This window comes from Peromyscus maniculatus, chromosome 1, assembly GCF_049852395.1.
Source record: "Peromyscus maniculatus bairdii isolate BWxNUB_F1_BW_parent chromosome 1, HU_Pman_BW_mat_3.1, whole genome shotgun sequence".
Taxonomy (NCBI): Eukaryota; Metazoa; Chordata; class Mammalia; order Rodentia; family Cricetidae; genus Peromyscus; species Peromyscus maniculatus.
Genome location: NC_134852.1, coordinates 96,140,105 through 96,166,112, shown reverse-complemented (window position 1 = coordinate 96,166,112; position 26,008 = coordinate 96,140,105). Strand labels below are relative to the sequence as shown.

The 26,008-nt window shown below is 37.5% G+C and overlaps 1 protein-coding gene and 1 pseudogene across 3 annotated transcripts in view; one reads left to right on the top strand and one right to left on the bottom strand.

Moving 5' to 3' along the window:
- The window catches only part of LOC102914882 (olfactory receptor 5V1-like), a 93,269-nt gene that overhangs the window by 3,722 nt on the left and 63,539 nt on the right, over nt 1–26,008 (bottom strand). The window contains exon 1 of one of the 3 annotated variants that reach the window (XR_013042973.1): nt 7,727–7,817. Coding sequence is in view for 2 of the 3 variants with exons in the window: in XM_076546507.1 (XP_076402622.1) it covers nt 6,845–7,812 (968 nt within the window). In the remaining variant the exon portion in view is untranslated. Of the gene's footprint in view, nt 1–5,578; nt 7,818–20,348; nt 21,569–26,008 lie in introns of those variants that run through there. The other 2 variants (XM_076546507.1, XM_076546511.1) reach the window with 2 other exon arrangements.
- Nucleotides 19,229–19,738, top strand: LOC102915200 (eukaryotic translation initiation factor 1 pseudogene; annotated as a pseudogene).

Sequence of the window (26,008 nt, the reverse complement as noted above, 5' to 3'; positions counted from 1 at the left end):
CATACAAGAAACACACCTCAACATCAAAGACAGACATTACCTCAGAATAAAAGGCTGGGAAAAGACTTTCCAATCAAATGGATTTAAGAAGCAAGCTGGTGTAGCTATCCTAATATATAATAAAATAGACTTCAAACTAAAATCAATCAAAAAAGATTGGGAAGGACATTATATATTTATTACAGGGAAAATCCAACAAGACACATGCTCAAATATATTCATATCAGCATGATTTGTAATATCAAGAACCTGGAAACAACCTAGATGCCCCTCAATCAGAAGAATGGGTAAAGAAAATGTGGCACATATACACAATGGAGTACTACTCAGCAGTAAAAATCAATGATATCATGAAATTTGCAGGCAAATGGATAGAACTAGAAAATATCATCTTGAGTGAGGTAACACAGACCCAGAAGGACAAACATAGTATGTACTCACTCATAAGTGGATACTAAATGTGAGGGAAGGGATGTCCAGACTGCAATCCATAGCTCCAGAGAGGCTAGCTGACAGGGAAACACCCTAGGAGGGACACATGGATGACCCTGCAAAGGAGAAGTGGATGAGATGTACATGAGCAGACTGGATGTAGAGGGGTGGCAGAGGGCCAGGAGTGGGGGATGAGAACATAAGGAAATGAGAGGGTCAAGCTGGAACAGGGACAGAGTGGGAGAGCAGGGAGGAAGATACCATGATCGATGAGAACATCATGGGAATAGGAAGAGGCAGGGTGCTGGGGAGGCTCTCAGGAATCCATAAGGTTGACCCCACCTTGGTCTGCTGGCAGTGGTCCAGAGGGTGCCTGGACTGATCTACTCTGGTGATAGGTCTAGCGAATAACCTAGCTGTCATCATAGAGCCTTTGTCCAGTGACTGATGGAGGCAGATGCAGAGATCCATAGCCAGGCATTAGGCTGAGCTCCAAGAGTTTAATCGATGAGAGAAAGGAGGGATTTTGTAGGTGGGAGATATCAAGACGGTGATGGGAGGACATGCAGAGATGGCTGGCCACACTAGTGGAAGCCCATGAATTTTGGACTGGTGGCTGTGGAGTCCCCATGGGACTGACTATGCCCTTTGGATATGGAAGATGGTCGTTTGACTCAAACTGTTTGGGGGGGGGCACCCAGGCAGGGGCATCAGGATCTATCCCTGGTGCATGGGCAAGCTTCTGGGAATCCGATGCCTATGGTGTGATGCCTTGCACAGCCTTGGTGCAGTGGGAAGGAGCTTGGACCTACCTAGGCTCAGTGTGCCGGGCTCTGCTAACTCCCCATGGAAGACCTTGATTTGGGAGGATGTGGGGATGTGGGATGGCTTGGGAGAGAGGGCTAGGGGTGGAAGGATGGAGGAGGGGGCATCTGTGAGTGGTGTTTGGAATGAGTAGAAAATTTCTTAATAAAGAAAAATGAAAAAAAAAAGTCTACCACAAAAAAAAACTTTCAGAAATTGGTATTATTACAATTGTTAGTCAACAGAGTCCCAAAGCATTACATGTATTGCTAATGCTCTTGGCTACCCTTCAGAATTGATGGTGACACCTTATTATTGATTACATATTTGAGTCATGGAATATCAAGAAATAGAGCTGTTACTAACCTGGAAACTTCATCCCTACTGGCTAGCTTTCATAGTACCAGAAGGTGCTGTACATGCTACCACATGAAAAAAGGAATCAATCTTACCCAGTTTCAGATCTTGTGATATATTTAATGTCCAACAGTGCATGCACATTTCCTCACTAGTACAACAGTGGCTAAAATGTCATAAGAATAAACAAACACCCTCTGCTTGAATATAGAGCCAATTTCACAAGAGAATCCATGTGTGGTACCATTATTAGTACCAAGATCTTGTGGCTAGATAGATCATAGGTGCTAGGGGACAACATACTACTATTATCCAGCTAAATGGACATAGTATTAAAACAACTTCTAATTCCTTTTTGCTATACACATAGATTAGTATATCTCTCAACACACTTGAGTGATGTTTATTTTTCTCCTACATCAATACTGAGCAAGGTATTCTACCATAAGGAATGGGCTCCAAAAAGCCATTTCATGTACCAGGGATGACTCCTAGTCCCACTATCAGGAGCCCCACAAACAGACCAAGCCATACAACTGTCACCCACATTCAAAGGGCATAGTTTGGTCCCATGCAGGCTCCCCAGATGTCAGTCCAGAGTCCATGAGCTCCCACTAGCTTGGGTCAGCTGTCTCTGTGGGTTTCCCCCAGAATGATGTTTCTTTAGCAGCAGATGGTTCCTAACACAGAGACCCACAACTGGTCAACATGCTGAGAATAAAGGTTTTGATACTGATTAGTCTTAAATGGGACATCTATATTGCAACCCCTCTTTCCAAAGCTCAGTGATCCTGGCAGAAGACAGAATATAAAAATTTTAAGAGCCAGAGGTAGGAAATGACTAATGAAACAGTGATTTTTTTTCACATGTGAACTCACAGTGGTTGTAACAGTGTGAACAACATAGGCACAAAATGAAGCCTGACAAAATCCCAGCATGGAATATGGGTGGTTATGAACTCCCACCCTAGCTGAGGAGGGCAGCAGTTCTCAGCATGTGGGTTGATATCTCTTTGGGGGTTGACAAACCTTCCACATGGGGTCACTTAAGACCATCGGGAAGCACAGATATTTACATTATGATTCATAAGAGCAGCAAAATCACAGTTATAAAGTAGCAACAAAAATAACTTTATGGTTGAGGTTCACCACAATATGAGGAACTATATTAGGGGATTAAGAAGGGTGAAAGCCACTGAGCTACTGGCAATGATTGGCTGCTAAGAAAGGAAAAGTCAGTTTTCATCAAGGATATGTCCCATAAGAGGCTACCCATGCTGCATTAAATAACCCACAACATACACATACTGGCAAGACTGAAGTCCACTGGAAAACACATACACACATACACACACACATACACATAAACATGCACACACACTCACTCACATGTGCATTCAAATATACACACACATACACACATACAAACTTGGGAGAAAATTGTGGGAGTAGATGAAGAATAAACTGGAGCAGAGAGAATGGATATGGACTTGATCAAAACACATTGCAAGCATGTACAAATTTCTCAAACAATATAAAAATATTATGAAATAAAAAAAATTTCTGCTCTATTACTTTGTGCTTAGTGCTACATGATTCACTAGTCACATGAGATCAAACTATGTTCAACAGATGAATGGTAAAAATTCATCAATATAAACATACCAATGAATGTGTTCTGCCCTAGAAAAATGTCATCAGTATCAACATGGATGAATGTAGATGATTAGTCTTAGTGAAATAATCCAATCAGAGAAGGATAAATAATGCATGCTGTAACTTGTATATGGAATCTGAAGGAACCAAAGTCAAAGAAACAGACAGAGGAATGTTCATTAACAGAAGGTAGGGGTGTGGAGGCAAAAGTGTTGTTGAAGGCTCTGAAAACATAAAGGAGACATCTACAACAGGCTAGTCAGTTCCCTTGTAGTCTCTCACTGTCTTGTCTGTAATGAAAATCTGATGGGTGATGTCACTCTGTATGCTGTGAATATGTGTTGCTCTGATTGGTTGATAAATAAAATGCTGATTGGCCAGTAGCCAGGCAGGAAGTATAGGCCGGATAAGAGGACAAGGAGAATTCTGGGAAGAGGAAGGCTGGGTCAGGAGTTGCCAGCCAGACATAGAGGAAGCAAGAAGACAAGGCAGAACTGAAAAAAGGTACCAAGCCAAATGGCTAAACATAAATAAGAATTATGGGTTAATTAAGTGAAAGAGCTAGTCAGTAATAAGCTTAAGCTAATGGCCATACAGTTTGTAAATAACATAAGCCTCTGTTCATTTACTTGGGTCCGAGTGGCTGCAGAACCAACCAGTGAGAGAGATTTGTCCTGATCACAGGCCAGGTGGGACACAGGAAAACGTCTAGCTACAAAAATCTTCCCCTTCCATCTCTGTACTAAAAATAACTTGTGATGGAGGCCATGGTAAATGAAGACCACATGAGAATAGGAAGAAGCAAAGTGCTAGAGAGGCCCACGGAAATCCACAAAGATGCCCCCACAATAGACTGCTGGCAATGGTCGAGAGACAGCCCGAACTGACCTACTCTGGTGATGGGATGGCCAAACACCCTAATTGTCAGTGCTAGAAACCCCATCCAATGACTGAGGGAATTGGATGCAGAGATCCATGTCCAGGCCCTGGGTGGAGCTCCAGTAGTCCAATTGGTGAGAAAGAGGAGGGTTTATATGAGCATTAATTGTTGAGACCAACGTTGGATAAAGCACAGGGACAAATAGCCCAATGAATGGAAACACATGAACTATGAACCAAAGGCTGAGGGGCCCCCAACTGGATCAGGCCCTCTGAATGGTGAGACAGTTGATTGGCTTGATCTGTTTGGGAGGCATCCAGGCAGTGGGACTGGGTCCTGTCCTCATTGCATGAGTTGGCTCTTTGAAACCTGGGGCTTGTGCAGGGACACTTGGCTCAACCTGGGAGGAGGGGACTGGACCTGCCTGGACTGAGTCTACCAGGTTGATCTCAATCCTCGGGGGAGTCTTTGCCCTGGAGGAGATGAAAATGGAGGGTGGGCTGGAGGGAAGGGGAGGGGGCGGGATGGGGGAGAACAAGGGAATCCGTGGCTGATATGTAGAATTAAATTATATTATAAAATAAAATAATAAAAAAAAAGAAAAAATAGCTTGTGATAAATGCTACTGTTTGAAGACATTTTTCTTCTTGTGGGAGAGTTTAGAAAACTTTATTAACCAATCTTTTTTTTTTTTAATTTATTTTACAGCACCATTCAGTTCAACATAATAGCCACAGATTCCCCTGTTCTCCCCCTCTCTATTAACCAATCTTAATATAGCTTCTCAAAATATATGTCACTCTGGGTTGCTATGTCAGGGAGCAAGCAAGGGGACAAAAGAGGTATAAAATGCTCTAGGGTTTTTTGTTTTTGTTTATTGTTGTTGTTGTTATTATTATTATTATGTCCCCCAGTACATCCCAACCACTATTTCTCCTCCCCCCACTCCTAGTTTGCCTCACACCCAGCCTTCCTCCTCATTCCACTCCTTCTTAGTTTTCCTTGAGAAAAGTGAAGAAGGCCTCCCAGGAATATCAACCAAACATGTCAAAACAACATACAATAGGGCTAGACACAAACCCTCATATCAAAGTAGGTGAAGCAACCCAGTAGGAGGAAATGGGTCCCAGGTGGAGGCAGAAGAGGCAAAGAGATCCCCCACTCTCACTGTTAGGAGTCTCACAGAACCACCAAGCCAACAACTATGACATATATGCAGAGGATCTAGGGTAAATGCATACTGGCCCTGTGACTACCACCTGAGTCTAGTTGAGCCCTTTATGAGTCCTGCTAAGTTGGTACTGTTGGCCATGTTCTCCTGGTATCCTTGACCCATCTGTCTTAATTCTTCCTCCCCACCTTCTGAAGGTTCCCCAAGCTGAAAGACCCCAGGGAGATCTCTAGTTTGGGCTTACTCCCTGCCTCATATTTGGCTGTGGATCTCTGTACCTGCTCCCATCAGCTGCCAGAGGATGCCTCTCTGATGATGATGATGATGATGATGATGATAAAATGCTCTGTTCAAGTGAATTCAAGGGTAGGTTTTTGGACTGGTGTCCCATGGACTTGTTTTGTGCATAAAATAAAACTGCTTCCCGGCTTTCAGCCTTAGATGTCTCATCACTTGGTCATTTCCTGCTACAACAGATGCTCAGTTAATCAGATTAAATATGGTTTTTTTCTCCTTTGAGATGTATTTTAATAGTATGTTGAATATAGTAAAGAATAACTTAGGTGCATTGAAAGAGAAGAAACTTTCAAGAACTCTCATCAAAAATGATAGAAATGTGAGGGGAAGAACATGTTAACATGATTTAGTTATTATCAGTGTTTATAAACAATAAAACCAGCTTGAGTCCTTAAATATTTATAATAATTTGACAGTTAAAAAAAAGAAAATGCTATCTGTAGAGATGGCCCAGTGGTGAAGAGTACAAATGGTTCTTCCAAAAGACCTGCGTTCAATTCCACCACACAATTGATCTAGAGTCATCAGAAATTACTGTTAATGAGGATACAGTGCCCTCTGCTGGTCTGCATGGACACTGCGCACATGTGGTGCACAGACATGCTGAAAAAAACAGCCACATGCATAAAAATAAACAAATATTTAAATAAAATTAATGGTGGAAGAAATGTTTCAGAAGCTAAAAGTGCTTTCTGCTCTTGCAGAGGACCAAAATTTTGACTCTGACATCCACATGGTTACTCACTACTATCTATAACTCCAGGTCCAGGAGATCCAAAACCTTCTTATGGATATTACAAGCAACAAGTACACACAGTCACACAGGTATGCCAAGCATAATGGTGCACATACATACACACAGGCAAGGACTTCATGCTCATGAATAAAACTCTTTTAAAAATAATGAAACATAATTAGAAAAGGATGATAATCTACAACTACATGACAAATGGAGAATAGAAAGACAGATATATGAAAAATAATTGTAGACATGAATGTAGATATAGATTTTGATACAAATAAGACAGCAAAAGATGTAAAGTTACTTCAATAGCCTACATAACCTATTCAGTAATAAATACTTTTATTTTTCAATTATTAATTTTATTTCAAGTGGATATAGAGATGTACATAATATCTGATTTTATATATATGGTTGTATTCAACTCCATTCTGTGAATACATTGTTTTATTATTTTCCTTGTTTCTATAAATTCATTCTAAGGAGAGTTTAAGAATTTCTTACATCATGCTTTCTGTGAATATATCCTAAGATGTAAAACTTTTCTGAGTGCTCCTTTGACTTCTGTGTTTCTCAGGCTGTAGATAATAGGGTTTAACATAGGGGTAATGACTGCATACAGCATAGAGATGAGTCTGTCTCTAGCAGGAGAGTGTTGACTGGAGGTGGGGCGGATGTAGGTAAATATGGCTGTGCCATAGAACAAGAAGACTACAAGAAGATGGGAAGCACATGTAGAGAAAGCTTTCTGCTTCCCTTCCACTGATTGGATCTTTAGGATGGTGGAGACGATGTATATGTAGGAGATCAAAGTAATCAGAAAAGCACCAACACCCAAAATACCTCCTACCACTAAAACAAGCATTTCTGCCACATAGGTGGATGAGCATGACAGAGCCATCACAGGTGGGATATCACAGTAGTACTGATAAACTCGGTTGGACTTGCAGAAAGACAGGCTGAAGGTGGACATTGTGTGGAGAAAGGAGTTGAGAAACCCAGCTGCCCAGGTCCCAAACAACAGCTGCACACAGCGAACCTTGGTCATGATGAGAGAGTAACGCAGAGGGAAACATATGGCCACATACCGGTCATAAGCCATCACAGCCAGCAAGAAAACTTCAGTCCCAGCTAGGGCCACCAGGAAATAGAGCTGCAAAGCACACCCAACAAAGGAAATGCTGTGATCCTCAGTCAAGAGATTCTTGAGCATCTTGGGGACAGTAGCTGACGGGCAGAATATGTCTAGCAGGGACAGATTTGCCAACAGGTAATACATGGGATTTTGAAGCTTTCTCTCAGTCACTATGGCCAAGAGGATGGCCCCGTTTCCCAGCAAAGTGATCTGATAGATGATGACAAAGGCCGCGAAGAGAGGGTAACGCACCTCAGGGAGGTCAGAGAGCCCTATGAGGATGAATTGAGTCACTGTGGTAAGATTGTAGACATCCATCTTCTCTGTCCACAAGGTTTCTAAGGGAAATGAAAGAAAATAACCTACATTAGGGTGGCAAGTAAGGGAAATCTGGTACAACAGAAATATAAGGCTAATGATGTATTATGTTCACTCTACTTCAATTATAGATTTGAGTTCTTAGAACTTCTTCCCAAATTTTTTGTGTAGTCACACTATTTTTGAAATACTCATCTTCTGCTCCTTGTCTTTAGAAAGTCCCCTGAGATACTAATGAGAACTTGAAAGTATATCTTCTTTATAGTCATTAGCATGACCTTTAATTACGTGATTTTATTCATCAAAGCTGATGGATTTCTAATGTCTCCATAGACATTGGCTTCATTTAGTCTTAATTTAGTCTTAGTTTTATATACTCCTTCTATAAACTAAATTAATATAACATAGTTAAGTGTATCATGTACCCATTCTTTTATTTCTTTTATTTTATATAATTATATATATATATATATATATATATATATATATATTCCTTGATATATAACTTTAATTAAATACTAGGAGTTATAAAAGTCATAGGAAATCAAGTCCTTCATAAAGAATGTATATGAATGACATTTAATATCCTCAAACCAAGTATCTCAACCTGAAGGAATAAATATGACAATGTTCCTGTGACTTTAGAACCATATATTTAAGATACAAATATTATCATTTAACTTAATTGGATGCATGATAAAAATGTTAAGTGGCTGTCTGGAAAATCTAACTGAAAGCATGGAAATTAATTTTTGTCATGTCAAAAACAGTTTTTTCTTTACCATCATATATTAGGAAATTCACATTGAAAATCTGGGGACATAACAGACACCAAGTATAATACAAATCTTAAAAAGTCTTATTAATAAAAAAAATGCTGAGCCAAATATTGGGGTGAAAGCTGAAAGATCAGTGAAGCAGAACATGCCACAGCCAACCTCACCTCACCAACTCCTCAGCCAATCCTGTTTCTACAAATCCTCAGACTGAAAGCCTCTCTCTGAGTCCTCACCCCTGAGGGTCTCAGTTGAACTTCTGCTTAGTTCCTGTCTCCTCCCGCCTTATGTACCATTCTCCACCCAGCCATGTCACTTCCTAGGATTAAAGGTGTGTGTGCTTTCCAAGCAAAGGCATGAGATCTCAAGTGCTGGGATTAAAGGTGTGTGCCACTACTGCCTGACTCTGTTCCCAGTGTGGCCTTGAACTCACAGAGATCCAGACAGATCTCTGCCTCCCAAGTGATAGGATTAAGGGTGTGTGCCTCCACTACCTGGCCTCTATGTCTAATTTAGTGGCTGGCTCTGTCCTCTGATCCCCAGATAACTTTTACTGGGGCACACAATATACCACCACAACTAAGTAAACCAGAGAATCATAAGAACATACTTTAAAAATCTGTACTCCACAAAATTGGAAGATCTAAAAGTAATGGATAAGTTTATTGACAAATACCACTTACTAAAGTAAAATCAAGATCATATAAATAATGCAAACAGACATGTTACCCCTAGTGAGAAAAAAATCAGTAATTAAAAGTCTCCCAAACTAAAAAACCCAGGGGCAGGTGGTTTTAGTGCAGAATTCTACCAGACTTTCAAGAAAGAGTTAATGCCAATACTCCTCAAATTATTCCAGAAAATAAAAACAGAAAGATCATGGCCCAGTGCATATTATGAGGTCACAGTTACCCTGTCATACAAAGATTCAACAAAGAAAGAGAATTACAGACCACTTTTCCTTATGAACATACATGTTAAATTTCTCAATAAAATACTGGCAAACCAAATCTAAGAACACATCAAAAAGATTGTTCATCATAATCAAGCAGACTTCATCACATAAATGCAAGGTTGTTCAAAATATGAAAATCAATAAATGTAATCTACAATAAAAACAAACTAAAAGAAAAAAGCTGGTCATCTCATTAGACACAGAAAAGGCCATTGACTAAGTCCAAATCTTCTTTAGAATAAAAGTCCTGGAGAGATTAGGGATTTCAGGGACATACCTAAACATAAGAAAGGCAGTTCGCAGCAAGTCCATAGCCAATATCAACTAAATGGAGAGAAATTCAAAGCAGTTTCATGAAAATCAGGAAGAAGACAAGGTTGTCCACTCTCTCCATACATATCAATATATTACTTGGAGTCTTAGCTACAGCAATAAGGCAACTTAAAGACTTAAGTTTTGTGTAGGGTGATAAACATGGATCTATTTGCATTCTTCTATATGCAGACATTCAGTTAAACCAGCACCACTTGCTGAAGATGCTTTCTTTTTTGTGGTATATTTCTAGCTTCTTTATGAAAAATCAGGTATCCTTGGCTGTGTGGGTTTATGTCTGAGTATTTGATTCAATTCTTTTGATCAGCATTCCTGTTTTATGCTAATACTATGCCATTTTTTGTTACTGTACCTCTGTAGAACAGTCCACTCTCTCCACATCTATTTAATATAGAACCTGAAATTCTACCTAAAGCAATAAGCCAACTGAAGTAGATAAAGGGGATATAAATTGGAAAGGAAAAAGTCAAAGTATTGTTATTTGCAGATGATATGATAGTATACATAAGTGATTCAAAAAATTTTATCGGGGGCTAGAGAGATGGCTCAGTGGTTAAGAGCACTGCCTGCTCTTCCAGCGGTCCTGAGTTCAATTCCCAGCAACCACATGGTGGCTCACAACCGTCTGTAATGAGATTTGGCACGCAGACAGAACACTGTATACATAATAAATAAATAAATCTTTTAAAAAAATTATCAAGGAACCCTTACAAGTTGATAAATACCTTCCATAATGTGGCTGTATATAAGGTTAACTTAAAAAAATCAGTAGCACTCCTACATACAAATGGCAAATGGACTGAGAAAGAAATCAGGAAAACAAAACACTTTACAACACCCACAAACAATATAAAATATCTTGGGTTAACCCTAACCAAGCAAGTGAAAGACTTGTATGATAAGAATTTCAAGTCTTTGAAGAAATTCAAGATCTCCGAATGGAAAGATATCCCATGGTCAAGTATTGGTAGAATTAACATAGTAAAAATGATCATCCTACCAAAAGCAATCTACAGACTCATTGCAATTCCCAATAAAATTCCAGCATAATTCTTCCCAGTTCTTGGAAGGACAATTCTCAGCTTCACATGGAAAAACAAAAAACCCAGGGTAGCTAAAACAAACTTGAACAACAAAAAGAACTGCCAGATGTCTCACCATTCCTCATTTCAAGTTGTACTACAAAGCTATAGTAATAAAAGCAGTATGGTTTTGTCATAAAAATGGACATGTTGATCAATGGAATATAATTGAAGACCCAGATATAAATTCATACTTATGGACACCTGATTTTTTATAAAGAAACCAGAATGACACCATGGAAAAAAGAAAACATCTTCAACCAACTATGCACATCTAACTGGATGTTGGCATGTGGAAGAATGCAAATAGAACAATACCTATCAGCCTGTATAAAACTGAAGTTCAAGTGGATCAAAGACCTCAACATAGCATTGAACCTGATAGCAGAAAAGGTGGGGGATAGCCTTGAAAGTTGAGAATAGCCTAGAATTGGCTCAGGAAACGACTTTCTGAACACAACACCAACAGCATAGGCACTAAGATTGACAATCAATAAATGGGACCACATGAAACTGAAAAGTTTCTATAAGACAAAGGACACTGTCATTCAAGCAAAGTGGCAGCCCACAGAATTGGAAAAGGTTTTCATTAATTCTACAGTCTGATAGAGGATTAATATCTAAAATATATAAAGAACTCAAGAAACTAGACATCAACAAACCAAATAATCCAATTTAAAAATGAGGCATAGATCTAAACAGAGAAGTCTCAATAGAGAAAACTCAAATGGTTGAGAAACACAAAGAAATATTCAGTATCCATAGCCATCAGGGAAATGAAAATCAAAATGACTTTAAGATTCCATCTCACATCTGTCAGAATGTCTATGATGAATAACACAAGTGATAGCTCATGCTGGTGAGAATGTGGAGCAAGGGTAGCACTCCTCTATTGCTGGTGGGAGTGCAAACTTGTACAGCCACTATGGAAATCAGTTTGCCAGTTCTTCAGAAAAAATGGGAATCAATCTATCTCAAGATCCAGTTATACCACTCAGGCATATACCCAAAGGATGCTTCATCCTAACACAAAGATTTTTGTTCAACCATGTCCATTGCTGCTCTATTCACAATAGCCAGAAGTTGGAAACAACCTAGATGCCCCTCAACAGAAGAATGGATTTTAAAAATGTGATACATTTACACAGTCAGTTGTTAAGAAACAATAATGCCATGAAATTTGCAGGCAAATAGATGTAACTAACAAAAATACTCATCCAGAATGAGGTAACCCAGACTCAGAAATATGAATGTGTCATGTATGTGTTTATGTGTCGATATTATCCATTAAGTAAATGATAACCAATCCACAAACCATAGTCCGAGAGAGGTTACATATAGAAGAAGGGACTGGGGGAAACACATGGATCTCCCTGGGAAAGGTAAATAGAATAGATTTTATTGGTGGAATGGGGTAAGGAGAATGGGGACAGGAGAATCGGGTAGGAAGGGGAAGGGAAAATGGGGTTGAGCAAAGGAATGCAGGGAAAGAGAGCTAGACTTGAGGGGCATAAAAACAGCACCATGGAAACGCTCTATCATATATGAAGATGATCCTAATGAAGTCTCCAAATAATGGAGGAGACAAGAGTCCCAAGATGGTCATCTCTTGTCCCCAAATGAAACTTCCATTAACTGGACTAGGTTACAACCAGTGGAGTTGTTGGCCAAAATGGTCCTATGGAAATCCTCAAACAACCCAGGTAGGTGCCAAGATTATAGGCTGTTCTCCACAAACTGACAGTAAGGCCCCATTGATGAAGACAACACCAACACAATGCATTAAACATGGAGAGGTCAAGCTGGTGCCTGTTTAGAGACTTCACCCCCATCTTCTGGTGTCTTCGGTAAAAGAGGACATTCTGCAGGCTACCAACTGAAAAACATAAACACCAACTGAGCCACAAAACCTTTGATCTACAATCTCTCCTGCCAGCAAAATATGCTAGGCAATGTGTAGAGACCCACAGAGGTTTCCTAGTGAGAACTTACTCAGGGTCTGAGAAGTTGATCTTGCTTTACCCAGTAGGGCTGCATAAGGGTATATGATTGGACCATGGGCTTGGTTACCAAGTGTTTAGAAGGGTCTGCACTTGGCTGTGCAGTATGCTTTCATCTAGTAAGGAAGAGGTCTTTTGCCTCACCCCTTGGCATTGTTATAAAAAGCCCTTTTGAAGAGACAGAAGGGGCTGGTGGATTTTGATTCAGGTCCTCCCGAAGCTATCCTATGTTCCTGTCTGTCTCCTCTCTGCTCTCTTCCTATCTAAAAGTTTCTTATTCCTTTCTCCTCCTCATAGGAACCCTTTAAAAGGTGAACGTAGGTCTCCCACAGCAATGGTAGCACAAAACTTGTGAGAAAAACCAACCAATGTCTCATTTGATTAAAGGCTCACTCCATGAGAGAGAACCCATATCCAAAAATGCTTGGATGACCAATAACCAGAGAACAGATATCCCGGAGACATAAGGTAAAACCAAATACTACTGGTCTCAAAAAAAAGGAACAAGAAAATGACTCCTAATGATATTCTGCTATATTCATAGATCAAAGCCTCATTCAGCCATAATCAGAAAAGCTTCCTCCTGCAGCAGAGAACAAATAAAGAGAACCACAACCAAACATTAGGCAAAGAAAAAGAGATACCTTGTAACACAGTGCTCTAAATGGGATCTCTCCATCAAATCCCTCCCCTCAAAACTCATGGAATCCTATGGAAGAGGAGTCAGAAAGAGTCTAAGAACCAAAGGTAATAGAGGACTCCAGGAGAACGATGATCTCTAAATGAGGCTCATATGCACTCACAAAGACTGAAGAAGCAAGCCCAAAACCTGCAGGAGTCTGCATCAAGTTCTCTGCATATTTATTATAGCTATCAATTTAGTGCTTTTATGGGACTCCTGAGCATGTGAACAAGTAGGTCTCTGATTTTAATGCCTTCTCTTGAGCTCTTTTCCTTCTGTTGTTTTGCCTTGTCCAACTTTGATGTGATGCTTTTTTTTTACTTTATTGTATTTATATGTACTATATATTGTATATGTATATGTATTATATTTATCTTATTTGTATTAAAAATCAAATTTTAAAAGAAGATGAAAACAAACATCTACTTCCCTATCCAATTTATTTTTTCACATAAAAACAATAAATATTTTCTTTGGTCATTTTTAAGTACTTAAGATAAATAATGCAAATTATACACAATGATTTTATTCACAAATGGTTTGAAAGTTTTTCCATCACCTTTTCCTATGTGAGATATATATAAGTAATAATATGATTGTCAAAAGTGTTGGATATAGTGGTGTGTGCCTTTAATTCCTACATTTAGGGAGCTAAGGCAAGAAAATTTTGAATTTTAGGCCACCCTAGACTACAAAGCAAGACCCTACTTCAAAACAAAGGAAAATGAGAGAGCAAGCCCCAGAGGAGTGGTATCTTTCTCTTCTGAAGCAACAGCATATATGGAAAATATGAGAAAATAAAATTTGACTGACAATCTCTTCAATTCATAAAATACAACAAAGAAATTTATTATAAAAATAAAAACATGTATATCATTCTGCAATTGAAGGATGGTGAATGCCCAAATATCAAGGATTAAAACAAAACTGTCATATCAGTACTTCCTTCTCAAATGCTCAGAATCCTGTAGGACTGTTAGACCTCTGTCTACAAATGTGTATAATTAATCTCTGCAAACAGCACAGTAGGTACATAAATATGACAATAAGTTTATAAATATGATACCTTTATCACAAGGGCAACATCTACAGAGAGTAAATTCTAGTTTACACAATAAATCATTTTTGTATTCACACGCAAAAAAATTACTTCTTAAAACAAGGACTACAGTAAATTCATTAATAACATTCTGATTAATAAACATACCTTGTTTGTTCCCAAATTATATGACTAATATGTACCCATCATAAATGAGAGTATATTGTCCTTACCTTTTACACTGAGCTTTTTTAAAGTATTCAATAAAGCTCATGGGCTTGATACATATAGTACAGAACTTGTTCATGTGGAGAGGGTGCTTATATTTTTCTCAACAATCTTCTCCTTCTAATTCAAACATAAATATTAAGGATTTTTAAAGAATTAGAAAATGAAGAGTGAAATGTTACCCATCATATATTTCTCAGGAAAAGTTTATGTTACACCCCTAATATACAAAGAAATAGTTTTTAATTAGAGGTTCTGGAAAGCTTTTACCAAATGCAATCTATGTGTTTTGTGTGGTTCTTTGTATAATGTGTATTGAATTGGCATGCATGGCTAGCATGAACCATCTCTTAGAAATTATCCAAAATTCATACTTTCTTACTATCATTCTCTCTTACCATTAATATGGTGAATGTCAATATATAAAGCTTTTCTCTTCAGAAAATTTTCAAGTTTCTGCTATATACAGAAAAAGAATCAATTGCTAATTAAAATCAGTTTTTTAATGATTAAAACCAAACTGTGCCATATCAATTCTTAAGTTCTCAAATGTTCACATTCTTGCATGCAAAAAAGATAAACCTTAAACCTTAGCATAATTAAAACTGTATTTGATTTATTGTAAGAACATTAGTAAATTAGTTTAGGTAAATTTTGCCTTAAAAGTGGGTCACATTACCAGTAAAAAAGTTGAACAAATTAAAGCAAATGGCCTAGCCAACAAATTACATCAGTAGATGAAAGTGAAGTCCCCATTTGAATGTAAGATTTACGTCAGGGGTTAGTACATCATTTATATTTTTCCTATTTTGTCCTTAGGGAATCATGATAACAGGAACTTTAGAGAGACTATGCACATCACTATCAACCTAATAATGGGATCACATAGCTAATTATTTTAATGTAAGCTTTAGAATAATTCTATGGCACAACACTGACATTTTAGTTTTTTGTAAAGACCTAGCAAATGTGTTCAGGCCCTGGCATGCAGCCAATGATAGACATAAAATATAAATTTATAAACTTTCTCAAACTATTACTTTCATTATTTTTCAAAGTTAATTAAGTTGTTTTCATGTAAACTAAATAAATGACATATAAAGGTCCCAATATAAAAAATTGGACATACCCTGTAGAATAAGGTAAAACACAGTATTTCATAGTAATCATGTGGCCAGACAACATCAAAGAATAAATGCGTACCAACCATTGCTGCAAAATATAATTAAACTATTACATTTTCATAGTATTTTCTTTGTTGGATTCAAACTTTACAATTTTTAAGCGTTATCCTATGATGAAGCTTGTGAAGGCTACACCATCCTCATGAATGTTAAACAGCTTAGATCCAGTATGAATGGAAACATAAACATATTTAACATGTAACTTGACTCCTGGTGGCACAGTGAAATTATGCAAATAGATGACTAATTGACAGATAGATGGTAGAAAGACAGATACTGGAATGATGGCTAGCAGTTAAGAGCACTCATTGTGTAGACGAATTTCTAAACAGTCTTATTAAATAAACACAGAGCCAAATACAGGAGAGCTGTAGAGATCAGAGTGATAGCCACCAACTAACCTTAGCTCACCATGGTGCTGTAACTTCCCAAGAGAACTGAGTCAGCTTCATCCTGTCTAACCTGCACCTTTATTGCCTTGCTATTCTGCCTTCTCTTTGGCTCTAAGCCCAGCCACATCGCTTCCTCATCATTGCCTGTCTATACAGTCCTCCAGGTCTCTATGGTTGGTACTGGGATTAAAGGCATGTGTCACCACACTTGGCTGTTCCTTGAACAGAGACTCTGACCGCATGTGATCAGATTAAGGGTGTGTGCTACCACCACCTGGTTTTGCTTATGTCTGGCTATGACCTCTGATCTCCAGGTAAACTTTATTTATTAACATACAAATGAAATATCACATCATTGCTCTTGCAAAGGACCTGGGTTCAGTTCCCAGAACTGATGATGGCAGCTTACAGCCATCTGTAATTCTACTTCTAGGATGTTTAATGTCTTCTTCTAACCTCCATAGGCACCAGGCACACACATGGTACACATACACACATGCAGGCAAAACACTCACACACATAAAATAAAATCTAAAAACTATTTTTTCAAAATAAGATGGTAGATGTAGGTAGATAGATAATAGGTTTGTGCTTGCACTTGGTAAATCCATGTAAATTAACAAGGGATAATCCACATATGGCACCATTATTAGTGCCAAGTTCTTGTGGCTCGATAGGTCATAGGTACTGGGGGAAAATGTACTGCTATTATCCAACTAAATAGGCATAGTATTAAAATAACCCCTAATTACTCATTGCTATACTAATATATTAGTGTATCTCTCAACTTCCAAGTTGCATTTTTTTTTGCAGCAGATGGCTCTTCACACAGAGACCTACAACTGTTCAACATCCTAATAATAAAAGATTTGAATATGGGGCATAGACATTGTAGCCCCTCCTTCCAAAGCTCAGGGATCCTGGCAGAAAAGAAACTGGAAAGATTTTAATAGCCAGAGTGAGTGAATGACAAATGAAACAGTGTTTTTAGGACATAACTATACAGGATCACATATGAACTCACAGTGATTGTAAAAGTATGAACAACATAGGCACAAAATTAAACCAGACAAAATCCCAACAAGGAAAAAGGTTAGTCATGAAATCCCACCCTTAGCTGAGGAGATATTAGCAATTGGAGGCTGCCAAGAAAGGCCAAGTCAAGCTGGGCATGGTGGCCCATACCTTTAATGCAAGCACTCCAAAGACAGAGGCCAGTCTGGCCTACAAAGCCAATTCCAAAATAGCCAGGGCTGTTACCCAAAGAACCAAGTCATGAAAAAACAAAAAGAAAGGAAGGAAATGTCAGTTTTCTTCAGGGACGTGGCCCATGAAAAGCTCTCCATGCTCAATCAGATGGCTCTACAACATACATACACTGGCAAGACTGAATGGAATCAGGTAGAAAAATAAAACACACACACACACACACACACACACACACACACACACTATACATACAATTGAGAGAATAGGAGAAAATAGTGGTGGGAGTAGATGGAGAATTAACTGTAGTAGAGAGAATGAGGTATGGACTTGATCCAAATACATTGTATGCATGTACAAATTTCTCAAACAATAATAAAATTATAATAAAATACTTTTTATTTAAAATAATTTAAGAAATTCTGCTCTATTTCTTTGTGCTTAGTGATAAATAATTCACAAGTCATATGAGGATTTCAAACGGTGTCCAATAGATGAATGGTAAAAATTCATCAATATAAACATACCAGTGAATGTGTTCTGCCCCAGAGAAATGTCATCAGAATCAACATGGACAAAGATGATTAGTCTTAGTGAAATAATCTAATCAGAGAAGGATAAATAATGCATGCTGTAACTTGTATACAGAGTCTGAAGGAACCAAAGTCAAAGAAACAGATGGAGGAATGTTCATTAACAGAAGGTAGGGGTGTGGAGACAAAAGAGAATTTGTTGTTGAAGGCTCTGAAAACATAAAGGAGACATCTACAACAGACTAGTCAGTTCCGTTGTAGTCTCTCACAGTCTTGTCTAAAACCAAAATCCTCCCCTCCCAACTCTGTACTAAGAACAGCTTGTGATAAATGCTACTGTTTGACGACATTTTTCTTCTTCTGGGAGAGTTTAGAAAACTTTATCAACCAATCTTAATATAGCCTCTCAAAATATGTCACAAAACACGTGTGGGTTGTGCTGTGAGGAAGCAACAGGAGAAACGAGGTATAAAACGCTCTGTGTAACTGAACTTGGGGTTTGGTGTTCGGGCTGGTGTCCCATGAGTTTGTCTTATGCATAAAATAAAACTGGTTCCTGGCTTTCAGCCATGGGTGTCTCCTTCTTTGATCATTTTCTGGAGCCACAGATGCTCAATTTATCAGATTAAATATGATTTTTCACCTATGAGTGGTATTTCAATAGAATGTTGAATATAATAAATATTATCAAAAATGCGCTACTTACTAGGGGAAAAAGAAATTTTTTAAGAATTCTCACAACAAAATGATAGATATTTGAGGGAAGGAATATGTTAACATGGTTTAGTTATTACAGTGTTTATAAACAATAAAATCAATTTGACTCCTTAAATGTTTAGAATAATTTGTCACTTAAAAATTAAATTAAGCCCCAGTCACTGAGCCGCCGCCGAGGACTCAGCTGCCTTCCCCTCGAGCCCCCTCCCTTCCCGACGCTCTGTGTCCCCCACCCACCCACCTGCCTTCTCCCGCAGCCACCTTCTGCAGGCCGTTTCCCCGCGTTCTCCCGCAGCCACCTTCCGCAGGCCGTTTCCACCGAGGAAAAGGAATCGTATGTCCGCTATCCAGAACCTCCACTCTTTTGACCCCTTTGCTGATGCAAGTAAGGGTAATGACCTGCTTCCTGCTGGCACTGAGGATTATATCCATATAAGAATTCAACAGAAAAATGGCAGAAAGACCCTTACTACTGTCCAAGGGATCGCTGATGATTACGATAAAAAGAAACTAGTGAAGGTGTTTAAGAAGAAATTTACCTGCAATGGTACTGTAATTGAGCATCCAGAATATGGAGAAGTAATTCAGCTACAGGGTGACCAGCGCAAGAACATAAGTCAGTTCCTGACAGAGATTGGACTGGCTAAGGACGACCAGCTGAAGGTCCATGGGTTTTAAGTGCTTGTTACTCTCTGAAGCTTAAGTGAGGATTTCCTTGCAATGAGTAGAATTTCCCTTCTGTCCCTTGTCACGAGTTTAAAAACCTCACAGCTTGAATAATGTAATCATTTGGGGTCTGCTTTTAACTTGAACTAGTGTAATTCCATGCAATAAACTGAAAAGAGCCATAAAAACTTAAGGAGATTTTGAGAGATGGCTCAGAGATTAAGAACACTGGTGGCTCTTCCAGAAGACCCATGCTCAATTCCCACCACCCACATGATGACCTACAACCATCTTAAACACCTGTTCTTGGGGATATAATGCCCTCCTCTGGCCTCCACAGTCACTGAATACATATGATGAACAGATATATATGTAGACAAAACACCCACATGCCCAAAAATAAACCAATATTTAAATTGAAAAATAAATAAAATTAACAGTGGAAGGAATATTTCAGAAGTTAAAAGCACTTGCTGCTCTTACAGAGGACTACAGTTTGTCTCTGACATCCACATGGTGACTTACTATTATCTATAACTTCAGTTCCAGGAGATCCAACACCCTCTTAGAGACAATGTGAACACTAAGCATGCATATGATATGCTTATGTACAAGCAGACAAGGCTCTCATGCTCATAAATAAAAATCTTTAAAAATAACATACAAAGTAGAAAATAATGAAGATCTGTAACTACATGGATAAGCATAGATTAGAAACAAAAAGAAACAAAATATAGATATATGTAAGTATAATTGTAGGCATGTATGTGGATACAGATATTGATACAGATAAGACAGAAATAGATATAGTTACTTCAGATAAACTACCAACTCTATTTAGTCTCAAAGATTTTTATTTTTCAATTACAAATTTAAAATGTATACAGGTGTGGACAGTAATATGTGAATTGAAATACATTTTTGTATTAAATTTCTTTCTTTACATACATTGTTTTATTATTTTACTACCTATAGCTATATATTCATTCTGAGGAGAGTGTGAGAATTTCTTACATCATGCTTTCTGTGAACATATCCTAAGATGTAAAACTTTTCTGAGTGCTCCTTTGACTTCTGTGTTTCTCAGGCTGTAAATAATAGGGTTTAACATCGGGGTAATGACACCATACAGCATAGATATGAGTCTGTCTCTAGCAGGAGAGTGTTGACTGGAGGAGGGGCGGATATAGGTAAATATTGTTGTGCCATAAAACAAGAAGACTACAAGAAGATGGGAAGCACATGTGGAGAAAGCTTTGCGCTTCCCATCCACTGACTGGATCTTGAGGATGGTGGAGACAATGTATATGTAGGAGATGAAAGTAATCAGAAAAGCACCAACACCAAAAATACCTCCTACCACTAAAACAAGCATTTCTGCCACATAGGTGGATGAGCATGACAGAGCCATCACAGGTGGGATATCACAGTAGTACTGGTAAACTCGGTTGGACTTGCAGAAAGACAGGCTAAAGGTGGACATTGTGTGGAGAAAGGAGTTGAGAAACCCAGCTGCCCAGGTCCCAAAAAGCAGCTGCACACAGCGAACCTTGGTCATGATGAGAGAGTAACGCAGAGGGAAACATATGGCCACATACCGGTCATAAGCCATCACAGCCAGCAAGAAAACTTCAGTCCCAGCTAGGGCCACCAGGAAGTAGAGCTGCAAAGCACACCCAACAAAGGAAATGCTGTGATCCTCAGTCAAGAGATTCTTGAGCATCTTGGGGACAGTAGCTGATGGACAGAATATGTCTAGCAGGGACAGATTTGCCAACAGGTAATACATGGGAGTTTGAAGCTTTCTCTCAGTCACTATGGCCAAGAGGATGGCCCCGTTTCCCAGCAAAGTGATCTGATAGATGATGACAAAGGCCGCGAAGAGAGGGTAACGCACCTCAGGGAGGTCAGAGAGCCCTATGAGGATGAATTGAGTCACTGTGGTAAGATTGTAGACATCCATCTTTTCTGTGCACAATGTTTCTAAGGGAAGTGGAAGCAAAGAACGAAGATTAGAGTGATAAATCAGGGATCCTGGTGCTATGAAAATGGAAAAACAGCAGAGTATGGTTGAAAAAAAATTGTCTTAACTCTATCTTAATTATTATTATCTGATCGTGGTGGATGATCTTTTACATGTGTTTTCAGATTCACTTTGCAAGTATTTTACTGAGTATTTTTGCATCTATGTTCATAAGGGAAATTAATCTGTAATTCTCTTACTTTGTTGAGTGCTTTGAGTATCACAATTACTGTGGCCTCACAAAATGAATTTGTCAATGTTCCTTCTGTTTCTATTTTGTGGAAAATTTTGAGGACAATTGATGTTTACATTAACTATTCTTTGAAATTCTGGTAGAATTCTGTGCTATAAACCATCTAGTCCTGGGCTTTGGGGAGTGGGGGAATAAGGGTTGGAAGATTTTTAATGACTACTTCTAATTCACTGGGAGTTATGGGTACATTTAAATTGCTTATCTAATCTAACTTTGGTAAGTGGTACCTATCAAGAAAATTATTCATTTCTTTTAGCTTTTTCAAATTTGGTGAAGTAAAGTATGTCCTTATGATTTGTAAAGTATGTCCTTATGATTCTCTGAATTTCCTTGGTGTCTGTTGTTATGTGGATTTACCTTTTAGAAGTTCTAAAACTTCTTTGATTCCATACTATTTCTGAATATACAAAATCCCCATTCCATCTCTAGAGGAAATTCATGAGTAACTAAAGAGACCTTGAAAAATCATCTCTTTACTAATCATAGAGAATTCTTCAGGTTTTTTTTCTATTTCACAATTCATTAAATATTGATCTATTTTTCACATTACCTTAAACATTTGATTCATTCTGTCAAGGATTGTTTTAATGTATATGATACTACATACTACTTCAGTCTTAATTAAGGTAGAACTAGTCCATTACACAACTACTTACTTCATATATCCTATTATATAAACATCATATTATATACACTTATATGTTCATTGGTAGATAAAACTTTAATGCTAGGAATTACCAGATTTGTAGGCAACTACATCAACAATGGAGTGAGGAATGTATAAATGATTCATATCCTCTACTTGGAAGAAATAAATGTAGAAATGCTTCTATAACTTTAACACCATATCTTTAAGATATGAACAATATCATTTTCATTAATTTATGAATAATAAGAATGTTAAGCAGACCATTTAGAAGAAGTTAGTCAAAACCTGAAAATTAGTATTTTGTTTGATTTGTGGTTTTTGAAAACATTTTTCTATAACATCACAGATTAGACAATTCTACCACAAACTGATTAGAAAATAAAATGAAAATTTACATTTCATAATCCTACTCCTACCTATTTTGCCTGGTAAAAACAGTGAATACTTTCTTCAGTAAGTTAAAATGCACAGAAAAATAATATAAATAATACATAATGATTTTTATCCCCAAAATGTATAAAGGTCTTTAATCTTCCCCTCCATATAATACATCCCTACATTTAGAAGACTAAGCCTGGAAAATTGTGAATTTGAGGCCACCCTGAAGTACAAAGCAAGGCCCTGTTTCAAAATAAAAGGAAAAGAGAGAGGACTATGGTTTGTTTCTTTTCATTCCTCAAGCAACAACAGATTTGGAACATATTTCAGAAAAAAAATAAATTTATATTGCCAGTCTTTTCAAATTTGGAAACATAACAAAGCAAATGATTACAGTAATTACAAAATACGTGCATGTCATTATGAAGTTGATGAAGGGTGTTCCTGGTGAATAACAATGACAGTGACAGAAACAAAAGTGAATCATATCAACTATGAGTATTTTCAAATCATATCAGCTATGGTATTTTCAAAACCCGATGGAACTCTCAAATTTCATCCTATGCAGAAGAGATAAAAATAAAATAGGACACTTTTATTGCAGTAGCCACATCGTAAGCACAAATGTTTACTTATGTAATAACTCACTTTTTCCTCACAGAAATTTGGCTTTTTAAAACAAGAACTACAAGAAATATATTTTAGACCTGGCGGTAGTGGTGCACGCCTTTAATCCCAACACTTGGGAGGCAGAGGCAGGCGGATCTTTGTGAGTTTGAGACCAGCCTGGTCTACAGAGTGAGATCCAGGAAAGGCACAAAGCTACACAGAGAAACCCTGTCTCGAAAAACAAAAAAAAAAAAAAAAAGAAATAAATAAATATATTTTAGAACATTCTGATTAAGAAATCTACCCCATTCTTAAGATTATGTAATCAATATATACATAATAAAAACTGGCAACGCATTTTTCTTAATTTTGTACATTATGATTTTAATGTATTCTGTGAAACTAATGGTCCTTGCATTTGTGCACATGTAAAGGCTTCAGATATTTATCAACCTTTGATCCTAATGTAAACATAATTTATTCTTAACAATTTGTGATGTAGGTAAAAAAGACTTTATCAACAACATAGTTCTCAGAAACAGGTTCTAGAATCTTACATAGGGATCAATAGTTTCTAGATTTAGGGAAGCTTTATTAAATTTAATCTCTCTAAGTATATTTTATGGTTATTTGATATAATTGGGAATTTTAAACATACAGGTGAGAATTAATAAAAGCAGCTTTCTGTATCGAAAGCATTACATTTCTATTGAAAATTACCTATAATTCAGATTTTTTTTACCATTTCTGACATACAACTTTGCATATAGTGAATTCTAAAATTACTATACTCTTTTTAGAATAATCAAATTTCTGCCACATAGGGAAATATAAAGAGATAAAATTTAGCAAAAATAGAACATATGTATCTTAAATCATGGCACTTTTAAGACTGTATTTGATTAGCATATGTATCAATAGCAATAAAATATTGCATTCAAATTAAATTAAATAAAAAATATTTAAATTAAAATGTTACCAATAAATAGTTTTGTCAAGACAAAGATGATCCAGCAACAAATTACATCAGTATATAAAAATGAAATCAACACTTGTTCTTAGGACTCACACTAGGGGTTAGTCCATAATTTATATTATTTCCACTGTCCCCTTAGGGAAGCAGGATAATAAGAACTCTAGAGAGAATCATCACATTACTACCAACTTAGTAATAAGGACACAGAGATAATCAACTTGATGTAAGTTTTAACATAAATCTACATTACATGAGTGCTATTTTTGTTCCTTGTAATGGTCCATGGACCTGTCCCCCCTGGAATGAATTTGGCCAATGGTAATTATGTGGTGGAAGACTTATTTTGTGGTTTTCAAGAGTGTCTTCTGCAGTTAACAATGTCTTTTCCTGATGTAAAAGGTTTGACTTGCCTCATAGAGTATGGCAAAACAAAGATTTTTGTAGTAATCACATGGCCAAACAAAAGTAAGGAATACATTGGTGATAGTAAGCTACTTTTTGTGATGACAAAAGTCCCTCAATGAACATATCATTACATTTTTATAAATAATCTCTTTCTTTCCATTATAGAGCAAAAATGTTAACACATGGGCTTGGGGATTTAGCTCAGTGGTAGAGTGCTTGCCTAGCAAGCATAAGACCCTGGGTTCGGTCCTCAGCTCTGGAAGGAAAAAAAAAAGAAAAAAGAAAACAAAAAAATCTCCTGAAACAAAAAATCTTTAAAAAAAATGTTAACACATTTATTCATTAACACACAATATACCTTGTGGAAACTATATGCCTTCAAATGAATAACATTAACAGCAGAGAACTTCTGTGAACATAGACACAAACTCATTTGAATATGCACCTTCAACTGGACTCCTGATGGCCCACTGATATTCTCTAGATATGTAGTACATAAACAAAAAGGTATATGAAAGAAAGAGGGGTCTGTAGTTATTGAAACCAGGTTAATTGAATACATACATGTAAAGGCTTTAAGATTTCCACTTTCCTATGACTTTTCAAATAATGGATAATTACAATCAAAAACATTCAAATAATGATGGATACTATTTTTCTCTATTGTGTGTTATTGACCTCTTTGTCAAAATCAGAGAGCTTTAGGAGCATGAGCTCACATCTGAATCCTCAACTCTTTTCGTGTGTGTGTGTGTGTGTGTGTGTGTGTGTGTGTGTGTGTGTGTATCCAACTTTATTACTTTATTACATTTCTACTAGACAGATTAAAATTCTGTTTTAGATACAGATGTGAGGTACTTAATGATTCTGATACCCTCTTCTAGTAATTATTTTAACATTTACATCATTAAAATGTGTGGAGTGAATAGAAAACATTAGGAGGACATTTTCTTTTTTAATTTTATAATTAATTTAATTTTACATACAAGCCATAGATTCCTCTGGCCTCCCTCCTCCCACCCACTCCAACCCCCCAATACACCCCCCATTCCCACCTCCTCCAAGGCAAGGACTCCCCTGGGGATTCAGCTCAGCCTGGTAGATTCAGTTGAGGCAGGTCCAGTGCCCTC